General features: G+C 42.7%; 1 protein-coding gene across 5 annotated transcripts in view; it reads right to left on the bottom strand.

The window, feature by feature from the left end:
• Positions 1-204: 204 nt before the first annotated feature.
• The window catches only part of CHRM4 (cholinergic receptor muscarinic 4), a 61,319-nt gene continuing 42,448 nt past the window's right edge, over positions 205-19,075 (bottom strand). For 4 of the 5 annotated variants that reach the window (XM_081937237.1, XM_081937239.1, XM_081937240.1 and 1 more), the window contains exon 2: positions 205-3,428. In XM_081937237.1, the coding sequence (XP_081793363.1) occupies positions 1,975-3,428 (1,454 nt within the window). In that variant the 3' untranslated portion in view covers positions 205-1,974. Of the gene's footprint in view, positions 3,429-6,441; positions 6,504-19,075 lie in introns of those variants that run through there. The other variant, XM_081937238.1, reaches the window with a different exon arrangement.

The following is a 19,075-nucleotide window of genomic DNA, read 5'->3' as shown; positions in this document are numbered from 1 at the left end:
TTTTCTTGGAATACATTGAATTGGCTAGGAATTCTGGCCAACAGACCCAAAGGTCACTAGATTGAGGGGGGGAGACGGGACACTCCCTTATTTCATCTTGAGTTTTTTTCATGAGAGTTCTTAATTCACAAAATCTTGAGAGAGTTTCAAGCTTAATCCCAAATAATTTAAATGACTCCCTGTGGAGGAGAATATTTGCAACTCATTGAAAAAAAGATTGACCCAAAGGTGTGCTATATGTAGTTCAATTATTTTATTTGTTTAAGTGGTTCCCACTGTAGTTGTAACAAATAAATCAATAAATTAATTTTTAAAAAACACTGCAAGGCATTTTGGGCAACATTATGCAAATTATGTCAAAGGCAGTTGGCAGCCTAGCTGCCTCTACAGCCACATGAAGCAGGAGCCTTTGGCCAAATGTAAGGGCATATCTTAAACTGAGAGCCCTTAGCCATGAAATAGAGAGGTCTATAGCCATGGTCACTCCGACCAACCCAGGAAACATTGGATCACTTATTAAACTCTGCTCTAATATGTTCTTGAGGGTGCCAGTCAGAGACACTGAGCAAAACGTGGGTTTAATTGGTCTACACAGAACATGAGTATTCTGGGATTTAGGCTGCATATGTACACTGGAACCCACATGCTGAGGGATCCATAACAACACTGACTAGGAGGAAGGCAATGCTCATTTACAAAGCTCATGAGTATCTTCTTAGTATGCCCTCAAATTCATAATGCAGAAACAAGTGGGGCAGCAGCTCATTGTTTTTCTCTGCCACAGCCTGCTTCAGAACCTACTATCAGAATTTTTTTAAAAAATTAAGTACATGAAAAGAAATGATACTTAAGCAAATATGTGTGGAGCAAGGGGGACTTGGTATGCATGATGACATAATTTTAAAAGGAACAAAAACAAAGGGCTTTAAAGACTCTCTTAGAAAGACTTGCCAGCGTAGAGATCTTCTTCCCACCATCATGGTTGCTTTGTTTGCTGTTCTCCTTGGAGCTGCAGTTGAGCTTCCACTGCTTCAAGGACACCGTGCTTACCTTTGAGATGAATAACTTTAGACAACTTTGGAACGTGACCCAAAATGTTGTAGAACTGACTTTGAGTATCCATGCAATATCCATGGTTTTTTGTTTTTTTTAAAACAATTTGAGGTGGCATTCAACGCATCCTGAAAGAAGTCTGCCATGGAGAAATGGAGTTGAGGCAGATTTGGTAAGGTCCTTGAGAAGCCTATGAAGTGGACAGGTCTATCCAGCAGCTGATATATTCCCTGAGAGGAACAAGTCCCTTGCACCTGGGACACTGGAAATTCAACTAGACAAAATCCTAGAGCCTACAAATAGAAATCGATACTGCTCGCTGACTGGTGCTGAAGCAATATATTTTTGTTTTCATTTTCACTGTTTACTTAATTAACCCTGTTGTCCCTTGCTACTCTTTCTGTCTCATAGCTGCACACAAGTTTAAAGCCAGCAATGCATCCAAGGAAAGAAGGATCTTTTTTGTTCCATTTCTTTCTAATGTACTCCCTAGGCACCAATAGAGGCATTTTAGTTTAGTCAGACAGAAATTAGAAGTTGATTGAAGTTTATGGTATTTCAAGAGCAGCAGGGCAAAAGAGCACAGTCTGTTACGTCTGTCTGGTGATACTGTGAGGCTTCACTACATCTAATCCCTAGCTGCTTCTTCCTCCTGCTGCTTCTTCTTCCTCCTCCTCCTCCTTGTTTTCTGAAGAAGCACAGTCAAGAGGATCATCTGGGTGGAAGATCTGCCTATTTCTTGGTGAATATTCAAGAATCAAGTATGTTGAAATCGTATGTTTTCACTAGTTCTGATTCTGCATTTGGTGAAAGGCTCCATCTAGTAATGAATGTTATGACTGAGAATATTAGAGTTATTTGGTTGGAGAATAACAAATCTCCACACACGACCCCATTGCTGAGTCTTCCCCCAAATCCAGATTATCTTGCAGTACCAATGTTCCTGTACTGACACATCAGAAGATGCTTAAAGGTTTTCTTGAAGGTAGCATTGCAAAGGGCATAACAAGCTGGGTTGATGGTGCTGTTGACATAGCACAACCAGTACCCAATGTACCAGACTGTGTCAGGAACACAATAATCGCAGAAAGTATTAATGAGGACCATCACGTTGTAAGGTGTCCATGTCAAAATGAAAGCCAACAAGATGGCAAAAATGGTTCTGGTGACTTTCTTCTCTCGAGCTGCCATTTGTCGCTTCTTCCTCACCTGACTCCTGGCAATGTTGGCAAATTTCCTGGCAACGTTAGCTGGACGACTGTTTGACAAGGTAATTGGGGTGGAACCAGCTTCTTTGTCTGCGACAATCTCAATGGCAGTGACACATTCAGTCCCAGTTTGTTTAGTGACTATCTTAATTTTGGACCACTTAGAGGCAGGGTTGATCCGAGGATGGGCAGGGCTCTCCCCTGTATCAGCTGGTACAATCTCCAGCCCCTGTTTCTCTTTATTTGTTTGGGTGATGCTTACAGTGCTGGATTCATTAGAGGTTTCTTTCTCCTCTTGGTGGCCAGTAGTTTCAGATGGTTGCAAGGGCTGCTCTTCTATTTTCCCATTTTTTGCTTCCTCCTTCACCTCCACCACTTTCTTGGGGGAATTGTTGTTATTCTTCTTGACCAGAGGACTTTTCAGAAAGCTGAGTGGCTTAGTCCGCTTCTCTTTCTTGCTCTCTGGTTTGTGCCTTCTCACACGGCTCCGGCTGGCCAATGAGATGTGGATGTACAGCACAGTCATGATAACCACTGGGAGGTAGAAAGCAGCAATGGCTGTGCCAAAGGTTACAGCTGGATTGGAGAGGAACTGAATGTAGCACTGTCCTTCTGGTACTGTCCTCTCTCCGACAATGAACTGCCAAAACAATATGGCAGGTGCCCAGAGGATAAAGGATAATATCCAAGCAACTGCAATCATCAGTCCTGCCATTTTGGTTGTCCGCCTAGCTGGGTAGGTCAGTGGTTTGGTAACGCAGAAATAGCGGTCAAAACTGATGATGAGTAAGTTCATGACAGAAGCATTACTCACTACATAGTCCAGCGCCAGCCAGAGGTCACATACTACAGCCCCAAGTGGCCAATAGCCCTTGACTATATACACGGTGTAGAGATTCATTGAGAAGATGCCAATTATCAAGTCTGCACAGGCCAAGCTAAAGAGGAAATAGTTGTTGACAGTCTGAAGTTGGCGGTTCACTTTGATGGACAGCATGACCAAGATATTTCCAACCACAGTGACAAGACTAAGTGACCCAGTTACAGTAACTATGAAAATCATTTCCACGATTTTATATTTAGCAGTGCTTTCCTTGGTGAAATTGCCATTGGTGAAGTTAGCCATCCTTAACAGTTCAGGCTGAGAAGACAAATTAAATGTGAAGTCTGCAGAAAGAGAGGGAAGGAAGGAAAAAGACAATGGAGATATATTATACATCTGCAACACTAAAACAATAGTTCAAACTTTGACAACTCAGTTGGGACTGGAGAGACTAGCATTCAAATCTCCACTAAGCTGTGATGCTCATCAAGATAAGTTCATTTATGTCAGCAATTTCAAAATTTAGTTAGCTAGATGAGATGAAGTTTAGTCTGTAGTATGTTTTTACTTCCTGAGATCAACAGGCTCTAAAACTTTCAACTAACATTGCAAACATCACTTCTGTCACTTATTTGGATTCCATCCACCCAACTTCCTATTCAGAGTTAATATAAGTTATTTTAATCATAAAATGTTTGGCCAGACAATTAGAACTTGTATTAACAGAGTTTGCCAGCCAAGAAAGGTTTGAAACATACTAATGAGTACATCAAGCTAACTATTTACAAATACAGTGAGGACTGAAAAATATTCCCACAGAGCCACCTTTATCACCATAAATGAAAAAGCTCTTATTTGAGTTCTATACTTGTCCAGTTATAACCATTTCTTGTGCACCTATTCACTCACTTCATCTCCCAAAGCGCCTCAAGAAACAGTCTAAGGTTGACAAACAATGAGAAGCTGCTCAATCTGTCTAGTACCCTAGTTATTCTCACATTCCAGACAAACCATTTAATAGACTTACCCTGCTGATCTCTAAGAAATTACCCAAATGCTGTCTGGAAGCTCTCCAAATTCTTCAAAATCTGAGGTAGGCCATTGTAATTGGCACTTCCTACCTGCAAGGATTAGTGTCTCCAGTTAACCTTACAGACAGGATGAAGTGACAATAACAAGTGAGTAAGGAAAAAGTCTCCCAGTACTAGATCAACTGCTCTAAAATAAAGCCAGGTAGATGGTCAGCTACATGGGTTGTACCAGTGACAGCCTAGGCAAATCTATGGTTATTATTATGGACATGAATTCTGAAGCCATCTCAAATGTCAGACTACAACTGCCCAAAACTAACACTGGATAAATCAACTGCAATGTGATCAAATAAATCATATCTGACCTCCTGAAGAAAAACGATCTTGCAAAGGCCAGAATCTCATGATAAACAATTTCCGGGCTATCTCCCTTACTCTGAAATCAGGACTGATGATTATATGAAATCTGACTGGATAGATGTCCATAATGGAGACTCCTCACGTCTTATTCAGCCAGGTCTCAATAGTGCACCCCAGATCTGATCTCTTATCCACAATTAAATTGTAGATAAGATTAAATTTATTACAGATGTACCTAGCATTCAGAACTATTAACCAGAAACAAGGATACGCAAGTCATCTGGATGCCTTGTTCATGAGCTGAGACAGGGGGCTGGCATTAGAGATTGGTACCAGATACTCAACTTCTTTTCCTCCCATTTCACATTATATGTCCCTCTTCCTGCCATAACTACTTTCTTCCCTAATATCTTCACTTCCCTGGGCTGCCTAGCTCTCCTCTTCCACTCCACTAGTGTCAGGTAACAACAACCCTCTAATAAGATTTGGCTTGCAATTACAATACACATTCATCTAGCAGACCTCCAAAATTCCCCTCAGTTATTTCAACTTTCTCACTACAACATGAATAGAAACAATCAATTCCTTCTCCCCATTTCCTTCTTTTACTTCCCTTCCCAATTCTCTATCTGATTTTACCCAAGTAAACCACAAGAGACTGGAAAAACTCTTCTCTCACTACAGGGCGGGGGACCTTCTCCTCTCATCTAAGGTACCCATTGTAAAGAATAAGGTGAGTATGCATGTGTGTGTATGCATGCTTGTGCCACGCACTAATTCTGGTTTTTTATCTCAGGTAGTACCAAAGCATTCTGGAATTGGCTGGAGTTACTATTAGTCTTGGACAGATCACTTCCTGTTAGCTTTGGAGTTTGCTGTTGCTAACTTCTGCTAAAGGGAGAAAAGACCTCTTGATCAATCCAGCCCAGGTGCTTTATAGACCAAGCAGGGTTTCAGAGGGAGGTTAGGGTAATCCTTGAAGTTCTGGTGTATAATTCAGCTGAGAAACTCCTGAGTGACAATGAAGACTTTGGACTGAGTCGCACCCGTGTAGACTCTTACTATTCATGGATCATGGGAAACCCCCAGATTTATGAAAAAGTTCTGGAGAAGGAAGACCAGCAAAGACATAGCAGCATGAGCAGGGAAAAAAAGAATAGACATAACCAAGCACAGGTAAGAAGAGTCTTTTTAAGGATTTTCTTGTGGCAAATGTGAACACTTCACTACTCTCAAAGAGTCCAAAGATCTCTAGCCATTGGCATTATTTAGGATGATTAAGTTGATCCTTAGTAGAAAGAGGACAGGTTCTTGGGCTGTAAGGGGCCAACTATTTTTCAAATTCATGCCCCTCCTGGTTGGTCAAGGCTTCCGAGGAGATGTGACATTCAGATGTGATGGCTGGGTATAGACTAGTGCATTTCCATCCCCTTAGTTTTGAAAACATGTTGATTTGTTGACTTATTTAGCAACAGCTACAACAAGCCTACAAGCTACATTCATCATGCAGTTGTGTGAGGCTGCTAGGCAAACTGGTAAAACTAAAATCCTTATGATTTCTTCCTGGATTATAATGCAGCCAGGAAAGAGATAGCATTCTAAATCGGGGCATTTTCCCAGGCCATGTTATCTTTAACTAATATTTGTAAAGTCTTTATCTGTTGTTCCTAAGGTAAAGGTTGCACATATGTGCTAGTCATTCCAGACTCTAGGGGGCAGTGCTCATCTGCATTTTAAAGCCAAAGAGCCAGTGTTGTCCAAAGACGTCCTCCGCGGTCATGTGGCCAGCATGACTAAATGCCGAAGGTGCACGGAACGCTGTTACCTTCCCACCAAAGGTGGTTCCTATTTTTTCTACTTGCATTTTTACATGCTTTTGAACTGCTAGGTTGGCAGAAGCTGGGACAAGTAATGGGAGCTCACTCTGTTATGCAGTGCTAGGGATTAGAATCTCTGAACTGCTGACCTTCTGATCGATAAGCTGAGCGTCTTAGCCACTGAGCCACCATTGCTGTTCTTACTTGCCACCAAATCCTATCAGTCTCCTCCACAGAAGGTACTTAGAGGAAGAGCCTCTTAAAGTAGCTCCTCACTTTCCTTCACCTTCAGAAAAAGTAAGAGAGATTCTGTTCAGCTAATGAGGCTTTGGGCTCATACATACTTGTTGAAATTTCTTGTGGAAGCCTGCCCTCTGAGGGTTCATTCTGGTACTATAGTTAGATAATACCAATCTCTACCAACTTTATTTTCTTCAGTTGAGCTTTATTTTTTTTTAAAAAAAAGTCTAAAGAAAGAAAAAGGCACAGTACATTCCCCAAGTTATTCACTATTTGTCAATGATGTATTACTCAGTTTAGAATGAGCTTGAGCTTTCTCTTGGGCCATTTTAACCTATTAAACAGTGTTTCTGAAGACAACAGAAAATTTACAAATGTATTAAACTATGGAACAAGAGGGAGATGTAGAACAGATAGATACAAAGTCACTACAGATTTGAATATTTCCATCAGTGTAATTTTCTCTACAGCGGAAGGCTCTCTTTAACCCACAGATGGCTTAAGAAGGTAACCACTTATCTGTGTGTGAGTGTGCGTGCACACCAGACATTGGTTATTACCGGTTCGCACCGGTTTGGTAGAACCGATTCATCAAATCTACCGAACCGGTTAGAACCGGTGGACCCGGAAGTAAGTTCCGGAACGCCTGCCCTGACCCTGTCGCTCGGCGTGCGGTGGCGGCAGGGGCAGGCTAGCTTACGCCAGCTCGTGGCTTCTGCGAGGGAAGGCTTTCAGGCCTTGCCTCGTGCTAGCCGCAAACTGGTGTATGCCGCGTGGCCAAAAGGAGGTGGGTGTCGGCGACGGTGGCAGGGAGGCGATCTGGCATGCGGTGGGGGTGGCAGGTGGCGGGGGTGGCAGCGGTGGCAGCGGCAGCGGCAGGCTAGGTTACACCAGCTCGTGGCTTTTGCAAGGGAAGGCCTTCAGGCATTGCCTCACAAAAGCTGCAAGCTGGCATATGCCACGTGGCCAAAAGGAGGAGGGAAGCAGCAGCGGCGGGAGGCTAACTTATGCCAGCTCGCGGGTTTTCAAGGGAAGTTCTTCAGGCCTTGCCTCGCGAAAGCCACGAGTTGGTGTACGCCGCGTGGCCCAAAGGTGGTTTCTTTCTACCCCCTGGTGCTCCCTGTCTTCAGCCTCGCCTGGCTGGCTAAGCCTGCCAGGCGGCGGGCCTAGCTGACCCAGTTGTCCCTTGTCCCTTTAGTCCAGCTTACCTGCTGCCTGCTGCATCCATTGCATCGGAGAGCTGTTGATTCTGCCTGCTGGTAAGTGACTCGTTTTTTTTTACTTTTATGCTTTTAATGTTTTTTTTAAAGAATTTTTTTTATTGTGTATAGAATTTTTTTAAATCGTTTTATTTAAAAGTATTGAGTATAGAATTTTTAAAATGGTTTATTTCAATTTATTGTGTGTAGATTCTTTTTTAAAATTGTCTTAGACTATTTAAAAAAGATTCTATCAAAAATAAATTAAAGTAAACGATTTTTAAAAATTCTATACTCAATACTTTTAAGTGTATTGTGTATAGAATATTTTTAAATGGTTTTATTGTAATTTATTGTGTGTGGAATATTTTTAATGGTTTCATTTTAAATTATTTTGTGTGGAATACTTTGAAATGGTTTCATTTTAAATTATTATGTGTGGAATATTTTGAAATGGATTCATTTTAAATTATTGTGTGTGGAATCTTTTTTTAAATTGTGTTAGACTATTTTAAAAAATATTCTATCAACAATAAATTAAAATAAACCATTTAAAAATATTCTATACTCAATACATTTAAAAGTATTGTGGATAGAATATTTTTAAATGGTTTTATTGTAATTTATTGTGCATAGAATATTTTTAATGGTTTCTAAGGACTTTTTATTATTTATATAATATATTTTTAAAATTATTTTTAGGGAAATTTTATTTATTTATTGTTTATAGAATATGCTTATTACAAGAAATGTTATTCCTTTTTGCAAATGGTTTATTTGTGATGCAATATGTTGCTTTTAAGTGTGCAGGTTGGTGCATGGTTTATGTGTCTCAAAGTGGCTGCTTTTCTATGGGCAGGCCAGGTTGGTGCAAGGCAGCTTTGCCAGATTGTGTGTGTTTCTGTGTGATACCTGATTGTTTAGGTAATTGTGAGGTGGTTGCTGGTTCTGTGAGCTTCCTAGCACTGTCCTTTATAATTTCCCACAATGCCTTGATGGTTTTTATTCTAGTGATTTTGTCTTTCCTGTCCTTAGGGTTAGGGAAAAAACTGGTTTCATCTGCAGTCTTTTGGGGGGAAATTGTTATTTTTTGGTGTTTTCCTGGCACTGTCATAGTTTGTGGGTGTGTGATGTCCCGCAGTTATCTACACATTAATAATGATCAAGTACTAATAATATTTCCTTATACATTTTAGTGACCTTTCCTTACATAATTGGTGTTTTCTTTCATACTTTTAGATTTCTAATTTCTGTTTCTGTTAGTTAGCAATTACTAAAACAAATCCCACGTGAAAAAGTATTCAAAGCCTTCTTGATTTTAATTGTCAATTTATTTATTCCTGCACATTCTAATATTTATTCATTTTCATATCTCTGTTTTTCCACTGTTGTGCAAATACAATTCCAGCAGCTGCTAACATGTGTAAAATTAAATAAGTATTGTATTCCCTTTCAAGTAGCCAACAAAATATTTCTGGTTTTAAATCCCTATCTTGCTTTACCATTGTTTCTAACCACTAACTCTTGAATAGCTACTTGGACCAACCTAAGTACTGAACCTAATTCATATATTCCTGTTTTTTTTAACTGAGAACTAAATTTCAGAAAAAGAAATCTGTATTGCTCTGTGAATCTACCTATGACATTCATTCTTGATCTAACTTCTTGGATGAAAGACTATATCTTTCCTGTTTGGTAGGGGACATCCTTCCTGAAAAGACTGTACATTGTTGGGTGAAAACAGAGGTCCCTTCTGTTACCTGTAGTGTAGTCCTTACAACCATAATTGAGTCCAATATTGTTTTATTTCTTCTGCAGTTAGTATTATTTAACAGGATGAAGAGGCAACAGAGTATGACCGCTAGGACAGTCATGTTTCCTATGTAAGTAGCTGTTTTATTGCTTTGTGTGCTTGTTTCATCCTTAATATAGTAGTGCAAGCAATTAAAGTCTTCCTTTCTGTATCTCTTTGTGCAGGACATTCATTGGAGCAAGGTGGTCAGTGAGTGACTTCAACACACAAAAGGACAGTAGCCTTCCTTTTCTATTATTTTGTATACTTGTTTCATCCTAATGCAGTGCATGTGATTAAAGTCTTCCTTTCTGTGTCTCTTCTTTGTGCAGGTTTTTTGAGCAAGGTGGTGAGGTGGTGGTGCAGAAAACGGAGAAAAGGACAGTAATCTTCCTTTTCTATTATTTTGTGTGCTTGTTTCATCCTAATGCAGTGCATGCAATTAAAGTCCTCCTTTCTGTGTTTCTTCTTTGTGCAGGTTATTGAAGCAATGTGGTGAGGTGGTGGTGTGCAGAAGACCAGCAAGGCAGTAATTTTCCCTCTGTAAGTAGCTGTCTTTATTGTTTTGTGTGCTTGTTTCATCCTAATGCAGTGCATGCAATGAAAGAGTTCATTTCTATGTCTCTTCTTTGTGCAGGCCATTAATTGGAGTCAGTGATACTGAAGACTGGCAAGGACAGTCATCTTCCTTCTGTAAGTAGCTCTTTTATTGTTTTGTGTACTTATTTTAATCTTATTTAAGTAGTAAGTGCACAAAATAATAAATTTCCTTTTTTATATCTTCTTTTTGTAGATCATCCATTGGGGCAAAGAATTCAGTGACATCATCTTGGCCACTCCCACCCTGTCACATGACTGCCAAGCCACTCCCGCCCGGTCACATGACTGCCAAGCCACTCCCACCCGATCACATGGCCAGCAAGCCAATCCCACTTGGTCACATGGGTGACAAGCGACTCCCACCCACTCACATGGGTGGCAAGCCACTCCCACAAAGCAGGCCACACCTACAGAAGAGGTTCCAAAAAATTTTGAAACCCACCACTGGTGCACACGCACAAGCATATACAGACATCAACACCTATAATTGGTCTGAGGCAACTGCCTCGTTCCATGCCTAAGAATAGCTGCTACTTCTAGGTCATCTTATCAGACTGAGACCCCCAATTATCTTATCTAGCCCCAGCCAAGTTCTGCAGTTTTTAACAGGATGATAAATTCCTTGCCTGCTAAAGAATCAATGCTTCATTTTCATAATAGCCAGGATATTTCCAGAGGAGACTTTATGGCGCAATCACCTTGCCTCACGCACATAACTTCAAGAGAAGCTCGGATAATAATGTTTATCCTCCTATTGTCTTTTCCCCACTTGCTTCCATTGTGTTTCCTTTCAAAGGAGATGCATTAAGCAGATTTTTTTAAAAAGTATATTTAATTGCTAGTGCTAGATCTGTCAGGGAACACATAGTTTTCATCATCCTAACATTCTTGAAATGTCCTCTGAGCTTCAGGGGTGGAGAGGGGACTTAGAGTCCAGCAGATTTCCCAGCCTCCTTAAAAATAGCTTTGAAGGCTAATGGAGGGACAATCAGAAATTACATTCATTTCTCCAAATTAATACCTCGCCCTGCTGCTTTGCAAAAAGGAATCCGATAATTCCAGGGACCATAGGTTTATTCCTATGAGACAATAAAAGGAGAGGACAATATATGCAACTTGGACAAAAAAGCAAAACATAAGTATGACTAATGGAACTTGGTTCATTATTTAGCTTTAGACTTAAATTGACTTCAGATGGAAGCAATTTCTTTTCTTCAAAGGGAATAAATGAAAGTATTAGGTTCAAATAAATAAAAAAAATTAGACACAAAATTTGTTATTCAGTCAATTAAAATAGAAACTTTTCTCTTTTTCCTTTGATTCTATCATATAAAAGTGCTCTAGTGTACACTGGATTCCTGTTATGATGCCATTCAATGACATAACTGTGTAACAACACGTCAGGGAAAAAACATTTAGAAATACCAAAATTTTCATAATTTTTTTTCCATGGTGTTCCATGATCATTTCAAGTTTCTACAAATTAGAGCAGAGGTCCCCAAGCCCTGGTCCGTGGACTGGCACAGGGCCACGGCTTGCCAGCAACTGGGCAATGCAAACGAGTGAAGCTCCATCCGCGGGATACAGGCAGCATGCAAAACCAGGGCCCCTCCAGTCCGCAGAAAAACCTTGCTTCACCAAAATGATCCCTGGTACCCATAAGGTTGTGGCTACTGAATTAGAGCATTTCAGGGGAATGTTTGTCGAACTGAATCGAATTATTTATTTGTCAGTGCACAACATATGTACAATGAGATTGGTTGAGCTTCCTCAGTGCACCAGAGATGGGTTGCTGCCGGCTTCACCAGTAGTAGTGGTGGTGGGAGGCTTCATCACTCACCTGGACACTTCTGCGCATGCGCAGAAGCATTGTGCGCGAGCATGCAAGGGAGAGAGCCCAAACCCGTGGTAAAAAAATTAGCAACCCACCTCTGCAGTGCATCCCACCTAACACAATACAACTCACAGCGAAGACAGAAAATCCTTAACTCAATAAATCATTTTAACAAATACCCAGTCCTATTGCACCAGTGTAAGCATGTTACACATTGCACAGGCCCTGCACTGGCCCTTTATTGCCCCGCATAAATAAAAGGCTCATTCAGAGGAATGCATTTACTCAACATTTCTTATAACTGAATGAATAATGTTTTGATTCAGAAGTTCTGTTTGTAAAGAAGAATCTATGATTGTGACTTCCATCAAAAATAAACATAAATCAATTCTTGAGTGAAGAGTTGAAAGTAAGTTGGTCCTTTTGATTTAATACATTTGACATATTTTGAGTAGATTTCAAATCTTGATGACTTCATCAACATATCTATGCATTTTTCTTGGCATCATCATGTTTGCTGTTAATGTTCCCTATTGCCAGCTATATTGAAGTAAAAACAAAGAATTAAATGTGTAGCCTTTAGCCCAAACACCAAATAGTATGCTTGTTACAACCGAGAAAAAAATCACAGATAAAGGCACCTAAGGCTTCAAACCTGAAGAGACTTGTGAAAGAGGAAATCCTATGGAATCCAATGTAACTTCTATAAAGTTGGTCATTTGTACCAACCCCCGCACCCTAGGTGGTCAGGATCTACAGAGCCAGGGCCTGAGGCTGATGTTGTGCAATGCGAGGTCCATTGTCAATAAGGCCCCCCTCATTAATGATTTGATCTCGGAGGGGGTGCTGGACCTTGCAGGGATAACGGAGACCTGGTTGGGCCACAAGGGGGGTCTACCCCTTGTGGAAATGTGCCCACCGGGATACCGTGCATTCCATCTGCCGCGGGCCCAGGGTAGGGGTGGCAGGGTAGCGGTGATTATAAGGGAGGGTCTGAAGCCGAGAGAGTTCACTGTGCCACAGATATCCGGGTGTGAGTCTCTATGCGTGAAGTGGGGCCCAGGGAGACAGTTGGGCTTGCTGATTGTATACTTGGCTCCTCGCTATGCATCAGCGGCCCTGCCAGAGCTCCTCGAGATGATCGCAGAGATGGCGGTTGAGACCCCCAAGCTACTGGTTATGGGGGATTTCAACCTGCCGTCGATAGGCGAATCATCCGAGGCGGCTCGGGAGTTCATGGCTTCCATGACAGCCATGGACCTGACCCAAATAATTCAGGGCCCCACACACGAGGGAGGCCACACGCTGGACCTTATTTTTGTCTCTGGCCAGTGGAAGAGTGATCTGGGAATAGAGGATTTAGTTATTACACCCCTGTCATGGTCAGATCACTCACTTCTCCGGCTCGACTTCCCAGGCGCTACCCCCCATCGTGGGGAGGCGGAACCAGAATATCCTAGATGGTTCCGCCCCAGGCGCCTGATGGAACCTGATAGGTTCCAGACGGAGCTTGGGCCACTTCCTGTAGCCCTGACCCGCTCCCAGATGGAGGACCTGGTGGCCGCATGGAACAGTGCGGCTGCCGGGGCCTTGGACCGGGTTGCGCCTTTGCGGCCTCTCCTGCGGCAGCGAGCCACCCTGGCCCCTTGGTTTACCGAGGAGCTAAGGGTGATGAAGCGCCACAAGAGACGCCTAGAGAGCAGATGGAGATCTTCACGCTCTGAATCTGACCGAAGACAGGTAAGAGCCTATTTACGGACCTACCTTGTGGCATTAAGAGTGGCCAAGCATCAATACTGTGCCACTCTTATTGCGTCCGCAGATAACCGCCCTGCCGCCCTGTTTCGGGTGACCCGCTCCCTCCTTTTGCAGAGGCCGCGGGAAGCCCCCTTGCAGGGTAGAGCAGAGGAATTTGGGGAATATCTGCAGGACAAAATCGCTCAAATCCGTAGCGAGTGGGTCCCCTCCAGTAGTCCAGAGGGGACGTCGGAGGCGAGTCTTGAGGGACCATTCTGGGAGGAGTTTGACTCTGTTGCTGCCGATAATATGGACAGGTTGCGTGGGCGACTGCGAGCCACTACATGTTTACTGGACCCGTGTCCCTCCTGGCTTATACTGGCATCCTGGGAGGTTATACGAGGCTGGCTCCAGGAGTTAGTCAACGCTTCTTTGAGAGAGGGGTCCTTGCCGGCCGCCTTGAAAGAGGCAATGGTGAGGCCCCTACTCAAGAAGCCTTCCCTGGATCCAGCTATGTTAACCAACTATCGTCCTGTCTCCAACCTTTGCTTTTTGGCAAAGGTTGTAGAGAGTGTGGTGGCACAATAGTTCCCACGCCACTTGGAGGAAATTGATTATCTAGACCCGCGCCAGTCCAGTTTCCGGCCCGGTCACAGCACGGAGACGGCCTTGGTCGCGTTGGTGGATGATATCTGGAGGGCCAGGGATGGGGGTTGTTCCTCCATCCTGGTCCTATTAGATCTCTCAGCTGCTTTCGATACCATCGACCATGGGATCCTACTGTGTCGTCTGGAGGGGTTGGGGTGAGGGGCACCATTTTGCGGTGGTTCTCCTCCTACTTCTCCGGCCGGACGCAATGCATGCTGGCAGGGGAGCAGAGGTCGACCCTGAGGCCACTCACTTGTGGGGTGCCGCAGGGGTCGGTCCTCTCGCCTCTCCTGTTCAATACGTATATGAAGCCGCTGGGTGAGATCATTCGTGGTTTTGGGGTTGAGTACCATCTGTACGCTGATGATACTCAGCTGTACATCTCCACCCCGAACCACCCCAACGATGCCGTCGAAGTGATGTCCCGGTGCCTGGAGGCCGTACGGGTCTGGATGGGAAGTAACAGACTCAAGCTCAACCCCTCCAAGACGGAGTGGCTGTGGTTACCGGTGCCCCGGTTCAACCAGTGGGTTCCATCACTGGCCATCGGGGGCGAACAACTGGCCCCCGTGGAATGGGCGCGCGATTTGGGCGTCCTCCTGGATGCCTGGCTGTCGATGGATGACCATGTGACAGCCGTGGCAAGGGGAACAACTGGCCCCCGTGGAACGGGCGCGCAATTTGGGCATCCTCCTGGATGCCTGGCTGTCGATGGATGACCATGTGACAGCCGTGGCAAGGGGGGCATTCCACCAGGTTCGCCTGCTGCGCCAATTGCATCCCCTATTGGACTGGGACGCCCTTCACACAGTCACCCATGCGCTTGTGACGTCCCGTCTGGACTATTGCAATGCTCTCTACATGGGGCTCCCCTTGAGATGCACCCGAAGGCTGCAGCTGGTCCAGAATGCGGCTGCGCGGGCAATCATGGGAAGTACCAGGTACTCCCATATAACACCTCTCCTGCGCGGGCTGCACTGGCTACCTGTGGCTTTTTGGGTGCATTTCAAGGTGTTGACTATCATCTTTAAAGCGCTCCATGGCACAGGACCTAGCTATCTGCGGGATCGCATCCTACCCCACACATCCCTGCGACCAATTCGCTCTCACAGAGAGGGACTCCTCTGGGTGCCGTCCACTAGGCAATGCCAGCGGGCGGCGCCCAGGAGTAGGGCCTTCTCTGTGATGGGCCCGACCCTCTGGAATGACCTCCCCCCCGACATCAGAACAACCACCGATCTCCGCTCCTTCCGCAAGAAACTTAAGACCCACCTGTTCCAATTAGCTGGCCTGGCCTAACCGTAGTTTTAATCTTCAATCCTTCTGGCCGGTATTTTAAATTTTCGGGGGTAGACCTTTTAAGCTGCTTTTTAATTTTTATTATTATTGTATTATTATATTTAATCTGTTTTTAAGGGGTATCTAATATTTTCTACAGTGTATATGGTTTTTTAGCTGCTGTCTGTACACCGCCCCGAGTCCCTTCGGGGAGAGGGGGCGGTCTATAAATTCAATAAAATAAATAAAATAAAATAAATAAAGTTCTATAATCAAATCTATAAACATTACTATATTTGTACTGTACAAATAAGAATTCTAATGAGCAAGTTAAGGAAGTAATTTCCATTTTCTCCACTCCTATTTCACCTGTATTTCTTTCATTGATATTTTCTTTACTCAGATGGTGAAGATGATTTCTTTTTCCTAGCAGTCTCATTCACCTCTGTAATAAGCCGGTGGCAAAACCAAGTTTATTTATTTATGTGGTAGCATAAATTTCTTTTAAATTATTTGGAGGAATACATAACTAAATTTTAAAATATTGCTCTTCACTCTCACAAAACCCTGAATTATACTTTCCTCATATTTCTTTTCTTGAGATATAAGTATGTGTAGTTGGCAGGGAGCTTTTATACATCTATTTATTTGTCAAATGTTATTTATTAATTAATCAATATATTATTAAACTTTGTGAATTATTTATAGGACCAGTTGATTGGAAAAATGATTACTTGTTTAAACAAAAGCAGTGTATACATACATACATACACACATGGCTGTTTCTGTTTAGAAGTGTATCCTAAATGGTTATTTATGGAATGATTGTGACAAATATTACCAACGTTTCCCATTTCCCCTCCGCTCTCCCTTCCTCTTCCTCTTCTTTATTTCAGTGTCTGCAAATGGTTAATGGTCTTATTTCTCTTTAATTTCTCCTATATTTTTGTTTACTTTCTATAAGAAAGTGGTCAGTTAACCATTTATTTGCTTTAATTGAAAACAAACAAGCAACCCTTTGATTACAAAACACCACCACCCCCATTTACTGCCATCCAATTTCCTTATCTTTAGCTCAAGGACTGAAGAGAAATTGCAGACCCAATGCCATGATGTCTGGACAGGGGGTCACGGGCATGGTAACCAATGGGAGCAATAATAAACAAAAATGGCATTTGGATTTGCTCCTGCCCTCTCTGCCAAAAATCTGTCTGCAAATGCTCTTACTGACACAGTTTGATTAGCATGCTGGAACAAGTGTCATTTCTGTCTTTGTCCACCCACCTCTCTTATCGCTGCCTGTTAATCTAGAGAGATATTTTGCTCTAAGCCTCATCATAATACCACCAACCTTGATATTTCTGGAAGATAAGAGCCAGCTATTTTTCCTCTCTCTTTTACTTGACGCCCTTTCTCTCCACCAAGTGTTTGTAGTACAACCAAAACAAACTCAATAGATCAACATTCCCAAAAGAGAAATTGAGTTAAGGTATTCTAAAAAGGAAGGGATCCAAGAGGCTCCTTGAAATCCTCTCCTCTTATTTTAATCCTATTCTTCCTGTCATTCTCAGGGAAAACAATGCTTGCAGGCCTCCCAGCCAGGGCTCTGTTTACACTTTGCCCTTGAGTCATGTTGCTGGTATCCCATCTCAGTCTCAGCCATCTAATACCCGCACAAAAGGGGAAAATGGCAAAAGATCCTCCTGGACCTCAGCAGGAACATCTGTGCTTCACTATTCCTACATATTCCCCTCCCCCCTTTATACAAATCTATTAGTTTAGGCAGCAGGGCACCTACTGTTTACCAATAAGATGTACTTTTCCAAAAGTTTACTTTAAACTTCATGGACTGTCCTGGGCAAGTCTAATAACCCCATTAGTAGCTGAAATTTTTTGGGCACATTTGGGGATATCTAATATTGTAAGAATATAAAAGGAGAGGGGGAGGGGGAGGGGGAGAAAGAGAAGGAGAGAGGGAGAGAAGGAGGGAGAGAGATATTCCCTAATGCATGGCAGTCTGAATTCTGTGAGTAAAAAAGTTGGAAGTTCTGTATGTTTCACCTGATTCATCTTTTCCTTCCAAACAAAAATACTGAATAGCCATGATCTGATTTCAAATGATAGCCACTGCAAAGACCAAAGATCTGGATTTTGAACAGGAAGGTGGGGAGGAGCAGACGCTCCAAATCCCTCTAAGCTAACTAGGATGTTTTCTGCATTCCAAAGTGGAGTCTAAATTGTCTAAAGAAACAACGTCTTGAAAGAAGGAGAGGCTTAAACATATTCCCCGAGTAGCAAAGTAGGGCAGCATCTAAAACCAAAGGCTAAGTAGAAGCATCTGCCCAATAAGAATTATCTTAAAAGGAGAGGAAGAAAAAGAACAAGCAGGAATGACGATAGACAGAACATGCAGATACAGGAATGACATGAATTAGATAAACCAATAATTTCTCTGAGCCATATGAATGTTATGCCTTCCCAGAGGAGATCAGCTTTTCATCTGGGCTTATTAAATCAAGACTTTGGGAGAAGAACAGAGCCTGGGTTGCTGGGACTGTCTCCTTCCCAGACAGTAAGAGAGGTTGATGTGATTATTTATTTCCTTTTCAGTGCGTAGAACAGAACCTCTGGTATTCATCCAAAGGAGCTGGCTCATTAGTCTTTAAACCTACAAGCACCTCCTCCTCCTCCTCCTCCTCCTTCTAACCTCAGATCACATCTACCACATTTCTTCCTGAGAGAGATGAGGCGGACTGATGTCACAAAAGACATGGTTTGCAGGAAAATCAATGTGCTTTTTTTTCACACACCTGACAGAATGCACACCAACACCTCTAACCTGAGCTAGAAACTTGCATGGTGGGTTTCTAAAGCAACCATCTGACACAAGGATAACAAATAATAGTGCTTCTTTTGGGATTGAAATAATATGGAGTATTATTTAGATTAGGAATATTCTTCTTAGTGAAGACTAAAGGTAACTTGCAGGTGAGCTTTGTCTTTGGGGAAGGCAGAAGACATATTGAGGAGGGCATCATGATGCCCTCCATGTCCTGCTGCCCTGCCCCATCATAGTCATGGTGTGGGATGAGTGAAAAATGCCAGAGTGTGTGCTAGGAGAGTCCCCCAAATTTCGTGGGTCAGCTGTTGAGCTAAAGTAAACAGACATCTGTATTGGGCAGCAGTGATATAGGGAGATGCTGTAACAGATAATCACTTTAATGACAATGGCAAAAGCATCAATTTATCCCACACAAAAGGCAACGATAAATCACTGCTGTATTTTTACCAAGAAAACACACAAGGGTAGAAAATATAAAATGACTGACACTATAGTGCTAGGTGACGGATGACACGCAACACCCTACTGGGAAAATTCACAGGAGTGGTGACTGTAGCTATGAAATAAAGAGGTGTAAGCAATTTAGGATAAAGAAAACAACAGTTGGGCAAAA

The sequence above is a fragment of the Natrix helvetica genome (assembly GCF_964273705.1).
Source record: "Natrix helvetica genome assembly, chromosome: 1".
In the NCBI taxonomy this organism is placed as follows: Eukaryota; Metazoa; Chordata; class Lepidosauria; order Squamata; family Natricidae; genus Natrix; species Natrix helvetica.
The sequence above is the reverse complement of the archived record's forward strand: the minus strand, read 5'-3'. Positions and strand labels throughout refer to the sequence as shown.